Below are 16489 nucleotides of genomic sequence, written 5' to 3'. Positions count from 1 at the left end.
TCATTTTGGTTCTGATCTCAGATCCACTTCTGCAGGGTCCCTCTTCTTCCAAACATCGCCAATCTGCAGCTAGATCTACCTGCCTCGGATAATATGCCATTTCAAGCAAGTTGGCATAGAAGGGCAAAATTTGAAAACAATCACTCTCGTTTTTTAAAAAGTATATTTTAGCATGAATATGTTCTCAACTGTCTGTGAACAGGTTTAAACTCCGTCTGAACAAAAACTATTTTTACCAGCAGGCAAAGGAAACTATTTATTTCCATTAACTAGGCACAAATCAGATATAACAGAACAATTGCAAAAAGCAACAGATTCAAGTATTCATCGAGGGAATGAAATAAAGAGATAGACAGTTTTGAAATGAATGTATTTGCAAATGCATTCACTCCAGCTGTACATTTGAATAGCTTGTGTGCATTTTGCCATGTATCCACCAGAGGGTACATGTATATGAGAAAGAGATTGTGGTGGTTGATTTTATTTCCAGTACCTCCTATTCTCTAGGATTCACAGGCCTGGTTAATTGTGCACAGAAGATAATACAAGGAAATATGCTCTTCATGGTACTCACCTGTTCTGAAATCTTACTTGGTCATGTTAGATTCTAATTTTTAGAATGTAACCAAAAGCAACACAGGATGGGAACCCCACAGAATATTTTCAGAGCTGAGGAAAAGCATGTCAGAAGACACTCTTCTGAGAAAAATAAGACCGCGTCACAGAACTTTCTCTGAATATTCTCCACCAAATGGTGGCTGCCATTTCCCCACCACCTCCCCACACAATGCTCAGATGAAGCTCAGAGCATTGTGGGAAATGCAAAATGGCAGCCGGGCTGTCACAACATAGTTGCTGCTGTTGCTTCTTCTTCCAGAAGCAGCCAAAAACCAAACAAACAACACTGTAGGAAAGAGCGTTGGCTACTCACCACTAATGGAAAGTCTTACAGCCCCCCAAAAAAATGTTGGCAAATTTCTCCTCCCCCTGGAGAAATTTGATGAAATGGCTCCTTCCATTTTTCTGCCCACAAAGAAGCATAGAAAAATTCCAGAAGCCATTTGCACACATCTCTAACGTTGTGGTTTTTTTAAAGTGTTTGTTCTGCTAAGTCGTAGCAAAACATGTTGCTCCTCTTCAAAATGGCGGAATGGGAAGAGTGTTAGTTTAGGCTGGAGACATTCTGACCCCGATTCCCATGTGGTTTTAATGGAGGCACAGCAGAGTGGCTGCAGCTTGCATTAGTTAATATTGAAGAGTGATGAATTAGCTGCCTACCTTGAGTTGGAAAGTTTACTGTAGCTATTGGAAAGAAAGAGAAGAGGAAAGTGTAAGATGCACGTGAACAAGTTAGGCTACAATCCTATGCACACTTCCATGGCAGTAAGTCTCACAAAATTCAATGGGCTTAGCTCCAAGTAAGGGTGGAGGGTAGGATTTGATTCAATTTGCACTTTCAAAAGCAATATGAGAACCTTAATACAGCCATTTTTGGATAAACTCTCAGTTATCCAAATTTGGCATGCATTTCTCCAACCAAACATTGTTTACAAAAAGGCAAAATTAGGCCAAAGTGTGCATAAAATGAATATATTAGTGAAAGTAACCCACAAAAATACATATTATCAGTGGCGTAGCGTGGGTTGTCAGCACCCGGGGCAAGGCAAGTAATTTGCGCCCCCTAACCCGTGGATTTGCGCCCCCTAACCCTAACCCCCAGATGTTGTGGCCGGTGCGGCCGGCCCCCCCTGCACCCCCCACGCTACACCACTGCCACAAAGTAGTGCGAGGCTTAATCACATGGCGGGGAAGAAGGCAGCAACTGGGTCCCGGGGGCGTCTCTGATGTGGCCTTACGGGCACCATTTGCAAGCGGGGAGCGGCACCCCATCCGCGCGAGCGCGCCCCCAGACGCAGGAGCCGCACAGGCAGGGCTGGGGGCTGAGGCGCCAATGGAGGGGAGATGAAGGGCCTGCGAAGCCCTCGAGCACCAGAGAGCTGCTCCTGGTTTCGCGGGGGGGGGGGGCTCGGCCGGGGGCGGCAGCCCTTTTGTCCGCAGGATGGCAGCAGCGCCACCGGCCAGCCCCATTACCGGCCCGGCCAGCCTCCCGGGGCGCCAGGGCTCCGCCGCAACTAACACCTTCCCTCCAAAACTGGGCTGGTCGGATGTAGTTCTCTCCCGCGCTCAGCTCTGCGCTGGGCGGCCGCTGCATTTTCCCTCCCCCAGATAGTCCCTCCCTCGCTCTCTCTCCGCTCCGCAACGCACGCCTGGCACCCTCCCCCTCCACAGTGGGCGGCGACCCGGCAGCTCGGATCAGATTCGCACAGCCAGCACTGTGAGAGAGAGAGTGAGCCAGGACCAGGTAGGGGCAGAGAGCTCCGAGTGCGCCCCCAAAAATGTTGCGCCCGGTGCGGCTGGCACCCCTTGCACCCCCCACGCTACGCCACTGCATATTATGTGCTTATTAGGAGAAGAATTTGCTGAATAATTTTCATGAGGATTTTTTTTTTTTTGTAAATCACATACTGCTGCCGAAATGCAGAGAATTGGATGTAAGATTGGGGAAAATGAAAACAGAGAGAGCCAAAATTAATACATCCTTCCACCCCTACTTCTGCGTAGTCACATCATGCATGCTTAGAGGGGGAGCTCCGGCAGTGGCAAAACAGCCTAATTTCACAAGCATCCAGGAAACTTAAATACCGTATTTTTCGCTCTATAGGATGCACTTTTCCCCCTCCAAAAATGAAGGGGAAATTTGTGTGCGTCCTATGGAGCGAATGCAGGCTTTCGCTGAAGCCTGGAGAGCAAGAGGGGTCGGTGCGCACCAACCCCTCTTGCTCTCCAGGCTTCAGGCAGCCATCCGCAAGCCTTCGGAGCACTCCAAAGGCTTGCGGATGGCAGCCTGCAGCCTGAAGCCCAGGGAGCGCAGGGCGAACTGCCCCGCGGCTAAAAACGAAGCCGCTCGCAACCTCTCCCCGCTGGAGAGGTTGCGCATGGCTAAAGAGGAAGCCAAGACAGCCAGCGGGATGGATCTTGGCTGTCTTGGCTTCTTTGCTCTTTGGGGCTGGGGGAAAAATAATTTCCCCCCTTTATTTCCCCTCCTGAAAACTAGGTGTGCCCTATAGTCCAGTGCGCCCTATAGAGCTAAAAATACGGTACTTTTATAATGCTTCTCTGCCTAGGACCCTAACAAGTGCCACATGTTAGGATTTCAGACACAAAATGCCCAACAGCATCTCCTACTGCACTCAGACAACCAGAGCACCCCATACCCACAAGCAAGGAAAGCAGGCAACACTTGCATCAAAATCACAGAATCATAGAATTGCGGCGTTGGAAGGGACCCCAAGGATCATCTAGTCCAACCCCCCGCAATGCAGGAATCTCATCTAAAGCACCCATGACAGATGGTCGCCTAAAGGTAAAGGTAAAGGGACCCCTGACCGTTAGGTTCAGTCGTGACCGACTCTGGGGTTGCGGCGCTCATCTCGCTTTATTGGCTGAGGGAGCCGGCGTACAGCTTCCGGGTCATGTGGCCAGCATGACTAAGCCGCTTCTGGCAAACCAGAGCAGCGCACGGAAACGCCATTTACCTTCCCGCCGTAGCGGTACCTATTTCTCTACTTGCACTTTGATGTGCTTTCAAACTGCTAGGTTGGCAGGAGCAGGGACTGAGCAACGGGAACTCACCCTGTCATGGGGATTCAAACTGCCGACCTTCTGATCGGCAAGCCCTAGGCTCTGTGGTTTAACCCACAGCGCCACCCGCATCCCTGATGGTCACCTAACCTCTGCTTAAAAACCTTGAACAAAGGAGAGGCCACTTTCTTCCAAGGGTGTCCGTTCCATTGTTGAGCAGCTCTTATCATCATAACATTTTTTCCTGGTGTTTAGTTAGGTTCGCCTTTCTTGTAACCAGTGCCGTCTTAAGCACATCGGGCGCCGTGGTGCAAAGATCCCTCCGGCGCCCCCCGGCAACTCCAAAACAAGGGAGGGGATGGTGGAAAATGTCCTCTGCCTCTCCCACTGTCCCGATTCCCGGCGTGGTGGCCGTGATCAAGCAGGAAAATGTGCTGGCGGACAAGCTCTCTGGTGTCAGGGTGCCCGAGAAGGCAGCCTGGGAAGGCTGTGCACCACCTTTCACCAGGAAGCAGGAGGAGGACAACGACCAGGAGCAGGGCCGTCTTTAACAGATACAGAGCCTCTGCAGGGGCTTAGGAAGGAAGCTGCATGCCCACCAGCCATATAGTTGGTGGGGTGCAGCTGGCAGGCATGCAGGGAAAGGGAAGGCTGCTGGCAAAGCTCCCCCACTCGCTAGGGTGCCCCTGAGAGGCTGGCGCCTTGGCGCAACGAACCACGAACACCAATGGGAAAGACGGCTCTGCTTGTAACTTGAACCCATTGGTTTGAGTCCTACTCACCAGAGCAGGAGAAAACAAGCTTGTTCCATCTACCATGTGACAACCCTTCAGATATTTTAAGACAGCTATTAACTTGCCTCTTTTCCAGGCTAAATCTACCCAACTCTCTTAACCATTCCTCATAAGCCTTGGTTTCCAGACCCTTGATCATCTTGGTTTCCCTTCTCTGCACATGTTCCAGCTTGTCAATATCTTTCTTCAATTGGGGCACCCAGAACTGGACACAATATTCCAGGTGTGGTCTGACCAAGGCAGAATAGAGCAGGACTATGACTTCCCTTGACCTGGACACATGACTTCTTCTGTTGATGCAGCCTGATTCTGTCTTCTGCGGCATTAGCTATCCCTCCAAGTTTGGTGCTGTTAGGTTGTGGGTGAACATATCAGACGACACAGCGATTCTTCAAACAGCTCTTGTTTATTCACAGGCCAGAACTGAACTGAACTGAAGGATTCAGCCAGCCTGCTTATATAGAGCTCCACTAGAACGCAACAGTAACCATTTTCTGTAACTATCCAATCACTGAACGTCACTTTCAACCCCTTATTTGCATATGTGGACCTGAGTGAAAACTATCTACAGTATCCCCCTGCTGGCCCAGGGTGAGAACTTCAGTACATAACAGGGGCCATCTGCAAATTTGATGAGCACCCCCTCAAGACCTCCATCCAAGTCATTTATGAGGATATTGAACAACAGGCCCTTCAAAAAATCCCTGCAACACCTCCTTTTTCCAGGATGATGAGGAACCATTAGTGAGCATGCCTTGGGTTTGGTCAGTCAACTAGCTACAAATCCATCTAAGTTACCTTGTCCAGCCCACATATTACCAGCTTCTCCACAGGAATATCATGGAGGACTTTGTCAAAACCCTTGCTAAAATCAAGACACATTGCGTCCACAGGATTCCCCTGTTCCACCAAAAAAGGAACTGAGATTCATCTGGCATGTCTTGCTTTTGAGAAATCCATGCTGGGTCTTAGTAATCACGGTATCCTTTTCTAAGTGTTCACAGACCAACGGTTTAATAACCTGTTCTAGGATCTTTCCTGGTATCATTGCCAAGCTCCCTGTCAGTAGTTCCCAAATCGTCTTTTTCTTTCTTTTTGAAGATGAGGACAATATTTGCTCACCTCCAGTCTGCAGAGACCTTACCTGTTCTCTGCAAATTCTAAATGATTATAGACAGAGGCTCTGAGATTACACCCCAAGCTCATTTAATATCTGAATTCATTTAAAATAGCTAGGTGTTCCCTTGCCACCTGTTTTTCTGTCTCAGGCTGCAGCTCCCTCTTTGTATCATCCTTTTGAATTCTGGTGCTGGAGGAGACTCTGGAGAGCCCCATGGACTGCAAGAAGATCAAACCTCTCCATTCTGAAGGAAATCAGCCCTGAGTGCTCACTGGAAGGACAGATCCTGAAGCTGAGACTCCAATACTTTGGCCACCTCATGAGAAGAGAAGACTCCCTGGAAAAGACCTGATGTTGGGAAAGATGGAGGGCACAAGGAGAAGGGGACGACAGAGGACGAGATGGCTGGACAGTGTTCTCGAAGCTACCAGCATGAGTTTGACCAAACTGCGGGAGGCAGTGGAAGACAGGAGTGCCTGGCGTGCTCTGGTCCAGGGGGTCACGAAGAGTCGGACACGACTAAACAACTAAACAACAACACCGTTCTTTAACCCAAAAATCCTTCCTACAGCTTCAAGGAGACATTTTCCTGGAGACCACGATGCTCCGTGGTGATGAGGGACACCCTTGGGGAGGAAATTTGTCCCCATTTGTACTATGAAATGTCAAGGTGACAAAGTTGTTCAGAAGATGATGTGGGAGTTCCCAAATACTTTCTGGCGGCTAAGCCCCAGGCACACAGCATTTGCAAGCGACAAGGCTTAGCATTGTGATACTTTTTTCCCCCCTTTCTGTAATCTGCCTCTTACAACACACAAGAAAGGAATAATGGACTCCCCGAAAACCTGCATGGTGAGTCAGTCCTCACCCACAGCTTGAAGGGGCTTTTTTGCTTTCTTTCTCTAAACAGGACACTTCAAACAAAAGAGTGTGGGAGCTAACATAAATCACAGAAAAGAGTTGGCAGCAGTCCTTTGTGTGTGTATTACAGGCATTTAGATTCTAGCAGGCAGGCAGGCATTTGCAAAATTCCATACGAACAGTTTATAGTCATGCACAAAACTGGTGGGCAACCCTTTATCAGGTTTGTGGGCATTCTGTGGAAGCAGCAAACAGAGCACAGATGCATATGAAGGATACACAACTTCCTTGTCTATAAATCTCATAAAAGAAGCAAGTATCTCGCTCTAATGAATGTAAATATATGCTTGAAAATATATGGTCAACGAGCTGTGATCTCAGAAGCTAACAGGATTACTGATTGCTAGTAGCTGGGTTTTCAGGACCAATAATGCTGGCATTCAAACTTACATGTCTGTTCCATATTAGCCAACGGAGCATAAGCAAGTCTCCAAGTTATTTGGGAGAACTCTGGATGCAGCTCATATTTCCTAGCATATATCACCAATGGTTGAATGACAACTCTCTTGTACGTAGAAGCATGCAAATCCATATTGTACGCGAGTCGCCAGGAATATATCAAACTGGTTACACCCGCTGCCAAAAAGATCATAATCTTCTTTCCCTGCAATTATGGCTAATGATAAGAATATGCCCTGTTGCCATTCTTATCCTAATTCCTAAACTAGTGTCTGGAGGTGTTTCTGGGGTGCAATAGGGTGAACAATCTGAGGCTGAATCTAGGCAAGACAGAGGTCCTTTGAGAAAGAAGATCACTTGCTCTGGAAGGTTGTTTCCAATGGGATTACACTCTCCCAATGGATTAAATACGTAGTTTGGGAATCTGCCTCGTCAGCCTAGGTGGTGGCAGTGATGGCAGGATCACATTATATCCCTTTAGGCTGGTATGCCAACAATGGCACTGTCTAGAGAAATCAGATCTAGTCGCAGTTGTACATGTTCTAGTTAAGTCCACAATGGGTTAGTGCAATGCACTCTGCATGAGGCTGCACTTAAAGATGGCTCAGAAAATTCAGGTGCTTCACAATGTGGCCTACCATATCCTCAGGGCCGTCTTAAGCATATCCGGCGCCATGGTGCAAAGATCCTTCTGGAGCACCACCACCCATTTCCCAGAGTTGTTGACCTTTTCCCAAGCCTCTGCGGAGATCGCTCTCCTCCCACGAAGGCTTGGGAAGGAAGCTGCACACCTGCCAGCCATATGGTTGACAGGGCACAGCTGGCGGGTGTGCAGGAAAAGGGGAGGCCACCGGCAAAGCCACACAGCTCCCCCACTCACTGGGGCGCCCCGAGAGGCTGGCGCCCTGGCGCAACGCGCCAGTAAGCCCAATGGGAAAGACGGCTCTGCATATCCTGTTGGAAATCAGGCAGTCCAACTGTTTTTGCTGGCTTTCCCTTGAAAGGGCTTTATTTGTTGTGCTCATTTGTTGCTGTAGGTCTTGGTTATGTTTATACTTTGGTTCTGGGATGGATGTCTGTCTCTGGTTTATTAATTTTCTGAGTGGTAGATATTGTTGTTTTTATGGAATATACCTTAAGAGAGCTTGGAGTCATAAAGGTGGGGCAGAAATGTCTTAAATAGAAAACACTTTAACAATTAACGAAAGTGTTGACTAGCAGAACAGGAGCTAGCAGCAACTAAAAATGGCATGCCCTGAAATCAGCTTACATTTGGGTCTTGGCCGAGAGAATCATAGAATCATAGAGTTGGAAGAGACCACAAGGGCCATTGAGTCCAACCCCCTGCCAAGCAGGAAACACCATCAGAGCACTCCTGACATATGGTTGTCAAGCCTCTGCTTAAAGACATCCAAAGAAGGAGACTCCACCACACTCCTTGGCAGCAAATTCCACTGTTGAACAGCTCTTACTGTCAAGAAGTTCTTCCTAATGAGAGGGAAGACTCACTATTATTCTGGCCTCTGTGCTACAGTTTTAGTGCCAGAAACTGTAAAGGTAAAATTTGGGAGAATATTCTGTTTGCTAATGCTGCTATGGCAGGTCCATGGGAATCTCTTCTGGTTTTGTTTATCCCATATATGTTAAGCAAAGTTGTAAAATAGTATCTATACATCCTAGGTTAGACCAAGAAAACTGGAAAACCAGGTCAGTACAGTCATACCTCGGGTTGAATGTGCTTCGGGATGAGCACGTTCGAGTTGTGCTCTGCAGCAACCCGGAAGTAATGGAGTGTGTTACTTCTAGCTTTCGCCGCTTGCACATGCGCAGACGCTCAAAATGACGTCACGTGCATGCGCAGAAGCAGCAAAAAGCGATGTGCACGTGTGCAGATGTGCCATCGCTGGTTATGTTTGCTTCTAGATGCAAACGGGGCTCCGGAACGGATCCCGTTCACATCTAGAGGCACCACTGTAAAGATAGCAACTGAGTAGCAATCCAAAACCTAGAAATGTGGTCAGAGTTGTTGCTAGCGGCTGTTGCAAGCTTGGCTCACGTGAACAGCTTTAAACGTATTTTGGATACAGCAGCAAGGATACTCATCGCGAAGTATTGGAAGACACAAGATTCACCCACCCGGGAAGAATGGCAGATAAGGTTGATGGACTATATGGAACTGGCGGAAATGACTGGCAGAATCCGAGACCAGGGAGAAGAGTCGGTGGAAGAAGATTGGAAAGAATTTAAAGATTATTTACAGAAATATTGTAAAATTAATGAGCTTTAGAAAAATGGTGGAATGAAGTTATATGGCTTTGGCAGAAATGTTATAAGGAACTAGGTACAGATAGATTGTTAATGTATTAAAGGGAAAAAAACAAGGTTAGAATATGTTAAGATAAATTACAGGACAGAAGATGGAAAGGAATTGCTGAAACAGTTAATTGATATGGAATACAAAAAGGGAGGCGTGAGGAAGTCGAAGAAACAAGTGATTGAAAGATAAGTTTGAGAATATTGGATTTTTTTATTGTTCTTGTTTTGTTTTGTTAATTCAGTGTTCTATGTTGTGTTTTTGTTTTTGTTTTTGGTATTGTATTATATTGTTTTGTTTAATTTTCTTTCTTTCTTTTTGTAATCTTTAAACTCTTAATAAATATTATTTTTTAAAAAAATTAAACGTATTTTGGATAAAAGGGGTGTGCAAGTTGGAATGGTGCTTTATGGTATTGCTGCTTTATATGATATTATATTTCCGATGCATTTATGTACCGTGTGTTTGTGAGCCACCCAGAGCTACACTGTCCAAGTGCTCAGAGTGCCACCTTGCCTGGTTCCACGGGGTTCAGGAGAAAGGCTGAGGTTCATCATGGTTGTCCCTGAATACCTGCTTGGGCAGTTTTAAATCACATCTGTTATAATGGCTGGCTGTACTTCCTAAACCAATTCTATGTGTGGATGTCAGGGAATTGGAGGCAGAGAAGGGGGAGAGAATGGGGACTTACAGAGATCAGGCTCCGTTAATTAGCAGCTGCTCTTCCTCTGACGAGGAAGGTGGCAAAGGGCTGTCAGGAGGCAATGAATCTGAGAGGAGGGGGCCACTTCCAGGGCCCAGCCACTCTCGTAACAGAGGAAGGAAGGGGGTTGGGCTCAGGAAATGGGTATGCTGGGGAAAACGGAAAGCCTCTTCAGTCGAGGCAACTGACTCACCATGATGGAGACAGACTTTTTGAGCTCTTGTAAATAGCTTGAACAGGACACGGGTGGCGCTGTGGGTAAAACCTCAGCGCCTAGGACTTGCCGATCGCATGGTCGGCGGTTCGAATCCCTGCGGCGGGGTGAGCTCCCGTCGTTCGGTCCCAGCTCCTGCCCACCTAGCAGTTCAAAAGCACCCCCGGGTGCAAGTAGATAAATAGGTACCGCTTTATAGTGGGAAGGTAAACGGCGTTTCCGTGTGCTGCTCTGGTGCCAGTTCGCCAGAGCAGCTTCGTCACGCTGGCCACGTGACCCAGAAGTGTCTGCGGACAGTGCTGGCTCCCGGCCTCTAGAGTGAGATGAGCGCACAACCCTAGAGTCTGTCAAGACTGGCCTGTACGGACAGGGGTACCTTTACCTAAATAGCATGAAGAAACTAATAAATCTTTGTAAATATGGCTGGATTGCCGGACTCTTATCTCTACTAGCACCCACCAACCATTCCTGACAGTGGACCACTGGCACTGTCTTTTCTGCTGGCCCTTGGGACCTCTTTTTTTTTGAAGAGGGGTCCTAGCTCGTGCTAGCAGTCTAAATTAAAACACTTCTTTTCAAGTTGACTTGCTTATCTAATTTTTTACTTTTTGACAGCTGCTGTGGGGTGCACTATATTCACGTTTTACATTGACCAGGGAATACTAAAGACTTTTTGCAGAACCAAAATGCCGTGGATACCCATTTAAAACTCAGCATACTTTGTAGTATCTTGACCGACAAGCATCTTAGTGGTGCATGGCCCTCAGTAACCTCCATTCTCCAGCCCACACACCCAGTACAGCTTCAGAGCTGCAGAAGGAATCGTTAAAGAGAGAGTCTTTAAAATGGTCTCCCATCTGCCGTTCAGACTGCAAATACATGGCGGTCAACAAAGAGCCATCCAGAATGCAACAAGATTCAAGCACAGTGCCAAAGCAATGCCATTTCTTGCAACCCCCTTTTGGAACACCACCCAGTTTTTAGTACTTACAATTGCTGATAAGATGTTCACCATTGGCTTTATTAATCTCTGGAAAATAAGGCAAAGAGGCAGTCATGTTAGCACTGTTACTTGCAACTATTTCCATGGATGGGAAAGACTCTGCTTGCAAAACTGAGCTTTTAGTTAAGAACTGGATCATAGCAATGTCTTATCTAGTCCAGCATCTCTCTCTCTCTCTCTCTCTCTCTTGATTTAAACTTGTATTTGCACATGCTGTTTTCTTATAATTTCTAATTAAACCAAAGTAAACCAAAGCAAAAAATCCAATAAACTAAATAATATGAAAACAGACTTCCTGTCATTTCCCGATGTAAGTTACATTTACGACATCAAATGTACCTTATTTTTTGCTCTATAAGACTCACTTTTTCCCTCCTAAAAAGTAAGGGGAAATGTGTGTGCGTCTTATGGAGTGAATGCAGGCTGCGCAGCTATCCCAGAAGCCAGAACAGCAAGAGGGATCGCTGCTTTCGCTGTGCAGCGATCCTTCTTGCTGTTCTGGCTTCTGGGATTCAGAATATTTTTTTTCTTGCTTTCCTCCTCCAAAAACTAGGTGAGTCTTATGGTCTGGTGTGTATTATAGAGTGAAAAATATGATACTTATACTTCTTACCTTACTCTTACTATAGTTTCTAGTACTTTCTTATAACATATCGTACCATTGTTCCTTGCTTTGCAGTATTTAATTTACACAAGGGTCATTCAAACACTGCCATAGATGTTATGTCGTTATATTTTTGTAGGTATTTCTTGAACATATCCCATTTTTGCGTAAATGATTGTTTTGTATTTCCCCTTAATCTGTCTGTCAGTTGAGCCAATTCTGCATAGTTTAATAACTTATTCTTCCATTCCCTTACTGTTGGTACTTTCCCCCCTTTTCAGTTTGATGCAATTAATAACCGGGCAGCGGTTGTTGCATATAAAAATATTTCTCTTAGATTTTTCGGGATATCACTGCCTAAAATTCCAAGTAGAAATGTTTATGTCTTCTTTGCAAATGTTGATTTAAAGATCTTTTTCATCTAGTCCAGGATCTCAACCAAATACCTCTGCGAAAACCACAACCAGGACATGACAAAAATAACCCTCTTCCCCTTCTTGCTCCCCAAGAACAGGCATTCATAGACATTCTGACTGTGACAGTGGAAGTAAAATAGCCATCAAGACTAGTAGCAACTGATAGCCTCCATAAATTGATCTAATGCACCTTGTAAATTTGTCCAAGTTAGTGACCATCTTGTGGAAACAAATGCCATAGTTTATTGATGCAGCATTGTGAAGAAGCCTCTCATTTTATCTGCCCTGAGTCCCACCGTTCCGCTTTCTGGGATGACCCTGGGCTCTGGTATAAGGATAGAGGGAGAAAAATATTCTTCCTATCCACTTTTCCCGCTGGTTGCCCAGGTGGCTTATCAGAGGCATAGAGCCTTGCAGATCTCAGACCTGTTGCAATGTGAAACTCATTGCAAACGTTGGGGAAGTTCCTGAGGTTATTTCAGCAGGAGCCAAAAGAGATTTCAGAAGACTTGGTCTCATCTTCGGGGGCCAGAGCAGTAATAGTTTCACACATCCCTCATCCTCAGGTATATAATGCAACATCCACAAGTAGCTTGCGCCAGTCGTGGTGTGGAACTGTCACCTGCCAATCATGACAGCCTTTTCATTTGTAGGGATAAAGCTATAATCTATTATCGTATTATTCATTCCCAGTGCAGCAATTTGCATAGTGCAACTCGTGCATTTTTTAAAAAATGGGCGATGTTTGTCATTGCACATATTTAAATCCAAATCATTTATTAATCAAAGACTCTTATGAAAAGACTATGTTATGGATATTAATAAGTCAACCAGAGTTAATTACCAAATGAATTAGCTAATTATTTGTTACAGGATGACTGGTTGCCGTGCAACTCTTACCTTTCCTCTGCTCTTCCCAGGCACAGTCTGCGCATTAAAGCTCCAAACACTTTTTATTTTTTTTGCTCCAGAGCATTCCCCACAAAAAACCCGAATTGCCATTTGCTGTGCTACAGCTTTAAAGAGCAGTTTTTTTGTGTGGGGAAACTCTGGGGCAGGAAAAAGGGTACTCAGACAGGTGGGCCTGTGCCTCATAAGCGTGGGGCAAAGGTTTAGTGTGGATAAACCCTGACTCTTCCTTTCAAAATAGGATTAAGATGTAGCCCAATAAGCACACGCATGAGGACCACCTCACTAATCACCACACCACTGCTTTTCCATAGTTGGGAGGAACTACATAAGTGTTGAGCCCTGTTGGACTATTTGAGAGACAGGCAGATCTGACCCTCTTGCACAAGCCCCATGGAAATGGGTGGAAGCAGAGGGCCTTCTAGGGTAGCCGCACCCGCCCTGTGGAACGCCCTCCCGTCAGATGTCAAGGAAATTAACAACTATCTGACTTTTAGAAGACATCTGAAGGCAGCCCTGTATAGGGGAGCTTTTAATATTTGATGTTTCACTGTGTTTAATGCATTTTATTTGTTGGAAGCCACCCAGAGTGGCTGGGGCAACCCAATCAGATGGGTGGCATATAAATAACATGTTGTTGTTGTTGTTGTTGTTGTTGTTGTTGTTGTTACTATTACTACTATTGTGGAAGAGTATGGCCATGTTCTTGAACAGCTCCAGAGAATTTTGTGGTGGAACCACATGCCCTGTTGGTTAGATCTATCTGTCTCCCACACTGTGTCAGGAAGAAACAGATGATTATATGTCCCATTAAACTTTATTGCCAAAATGCCTAGAAGGTCCATAAGCTCATTTGGTTAGAAGTATTAACTGCTCCCCGCATTTCTCCAGGAATGCTTTTCTAAGCAGGTCATTGAAGGCACAGTGCAACCTCATCCATACTTCTGTCACTAAAGCTGGCTCTGAGACCATCTCAACGTCAATAATGGCGTTGCCCTCTATCACAGACCTGATGAGGTTGTGCCAGAAGCACCTTTTCAGCTCCATACTACTCATTTGGGGCATGAATTAGCCAAACAACCCACTTTTTGATTGGCGGCATTATACAAGGGTCACAGAGGTACCTACATAATCTAATCTATAAGGACGTGGGTGGCGCTTTGGGTTAAACCACAGAGCCCAAGACTTGCCAATCAGAAGGTCGGTGGTTCAAATCCCCACAACGGGGTGAGCTCCCGTTGTTCGGTCCCTGCTCCTGCCAACCTAGCAGTTCGAAAGCACGTCAAAGTGCAAGTAGATAAATAGGTACCGCTCCGGCAGGAAGGAAAACGGCATTTCTATGCGCTGCTCTGGTTCACCAGAAGCGGCTTAGTCCTGCTGGCCACATGACCCGGAAGCTGTACGCCGGCTCCCTCAGCCAATAAAGCGAGATGAGCGCCGCAACCCCAGAGTCGGCCATGACTGGACCTAATGGTCAGGGGTCCCTTTACCTTTACCTTTACCTTTACCTTTACCTTTACCCTAATCTATCAGCTCTGTCTCTCAATCAAAAATAGATATAATACAGTATGCCCAAAATGCCTTGGTATGTAACCCCCTAGTCCTGTAAATGTAAAGGGTAAAGGGACCCTTGACCATTTGGTCCAGTCGTGGCCAACTCTGGGGTTGCGGCGCTCATCTTGCTTTATTGGCCGAGGGAGCCAGCGTACAGCTTCCGGGTCATGTGGCCAGCATGACTAAGCCACTTCTGGCGAACCGGAGCAGCGCACGGAAATGCCATTTACCTTCCCGCTGGAGCGGTACCTATTTATCTACTTGCACTTCATGCTTTCAAACTGCTAGGTTGGCAGGAGCAGGGACAGAGCAATGGAAGTTCACCCTGTCACGGGGATTTAAACTGCCAACCTTCTGATCAGCAAGTCCTAGGCTCTGTGGTTTAACCCAAAGCGCCACCCACATCCCTGATTGCGTAATTCCTAAGCACAGCCAGCTGGGAGAGCTGATGAAATACAAGGCATGAGCTGGAAGACAGGGGTAAACTTGGCAGGCTGGAAATTGTGGGGCAGAACTTAGCAGGTGGCTCCATAGCAAAAATCAATGGGGGAAGTTTGTCCACGAGATGCAAGGAAGGGGAGCAGGTAATAAATTCATGAGGCAACATCATATGCTTCAGGGCACAAAGCAAAGAAAGGAAAACATGGGGGGAGGAATCGGGTCAAGATTTTAAAAGGTAATAAGGTCTGACACTTGCCTCTGAGCTTGTAAGACGAAAGGTCAATTCTCAAGGGCCATGTTGGCAACCTCAGCCTCCTCAGCAAAAGATCATTCACACTCATCCAGAGGGCCTCTTTCCTATCCGAGGCAATGAACCTAAACACCAGCACCACGTCTGCAAGCACGCCATTGTAGTCTTCACTGCAAAGAAAAACAAAGCCTCAGACAGCTGATCCCACAAGCCGGGGTATCTTCTACTAGAACTTTCTGCACAGGGGAGGCTGGCCTGAGACTTCTGGGCAACTGAGGTGGAAGAAAATGAAAGAGCACCTCCACCTCCTACTAATTGATATGGTACACAGTTCGCCGGGATGCAATGGAGGCTGTCACCCATTCAGACTGATAAGGCAGAAGGCAGGTGAAGCCCAGAGCCAGTAATTCGAGTTTTGGTCTCATCAATAGGAGTATAGCATCTAGATCAAGGGAAGTAATAGCGCCACTGTATTCTGCTCTGGTCAGACCTCACCTGGAGTACTGTGTCCAGTTCTGGGCACCACAGTTCAAGAAGGACACTGACAAACTGGAACGTGTCCAGAGGAGGGCAACCAAAATGGTCAAAGGCCTGGAAACGATGCCTTATGAGGAACGGCTAAGGGAGCTGGGCATGTTTAGCCTGGAGAAGAGGAGGTTAAGGGGTGATATGATAGCCATGTTCAAATATATAAAAGGATGTCACATAGAGGAGGGAGAAAGGTTGTTTTCTGCTGCTCCAGAGAAGCGGACACGGAGCAATGGATCCAAACTATAAGAAAGAAGATTCCACCTAAACATGAGGAAGAACTTCCTGACAGTGAGAGCTGTTCGACAGTGGAATTTGCTGCCAAGGAGTGTGGTGGAGTCTCCTTCTTTGGAGGTCTTTAAGCAGAGGCTTGACAACCGTATGTCAGGAGTGCTCTGATGGTGTTTCCTGCTTGGCAGGGGGTTGGACTCGATGGCCCTTGTGGTCTCTTCCAACTCTATGATTCTATGATTCTCCTTCCTGGGTTCTACAAAGGCAACATGTAGGGAGTGAGGAGGAGGAGGCTGTATCAGCAGTGCCTACCACCTCCATTAGCCTGGTTGTAAGTAAGGAGGTAGAGGCTTGCTAAGGCAAGCTAAGCTGGGTGGGGGAGTGCCCACTTGGCCCTAATGGACCAGCCTCCACTGCCCAGATGTCCTCCCCTCTTGCATAACTCA

The 16489-nt window shown here is 46.7% G+C and overlaps 1 protein-coding gene across 4 annotated transcripts in view; it reads right to left on the bottom strand.

Annotated features, from left to right (window-relative positions):
* The window catches only part of LOC310830093 (transmembrane protease serine 11A-like), a 70092-nt gene that overhangs the window by 10640 nt on the left and 42963 nt on the right, over positions 1-16489 (bottom strand). For 3 of the 4 annotated variants that reach the window (XM_083709643.1, XM_083709644.1, XM_083709645.1), the window contains 3 exons: positions 15291-15454; positions 11099-11137; positions 1279-1302 (listed from right to left, as the gene is read on the bottom strand). In XM_083709643.1, coding sequence (XP_083565769.1) covers positions 1279-1302; positions 11099-11137; positions 15291-15454 — 227 coding nt within the window. The remainder of the gene's footprint in view (positions 1-1278; positions 1303-11098; positions 11138-15290; positions 15455-16489) is intronic. The other variant, XM_083709646.1, reaches the window with a different exon arrangement.

This window comes from Podarcis gaigeae, assembly GCF_964106915.1.
Source record: "Podarcis gaigeae genome assembly, chromosome: 13".
Lineage (NCBI taxonomy): Eukaryota > Metazoa > Chordata > Lepidosauria > Squamata > Lacertidae > Podarcis > Podarcis gaigeae.
The sequence above is the reverse complement of the archived record's forward strand: the minus strand, read 5'-3'. Positions and strand labels throughout refer to the sequence as shown.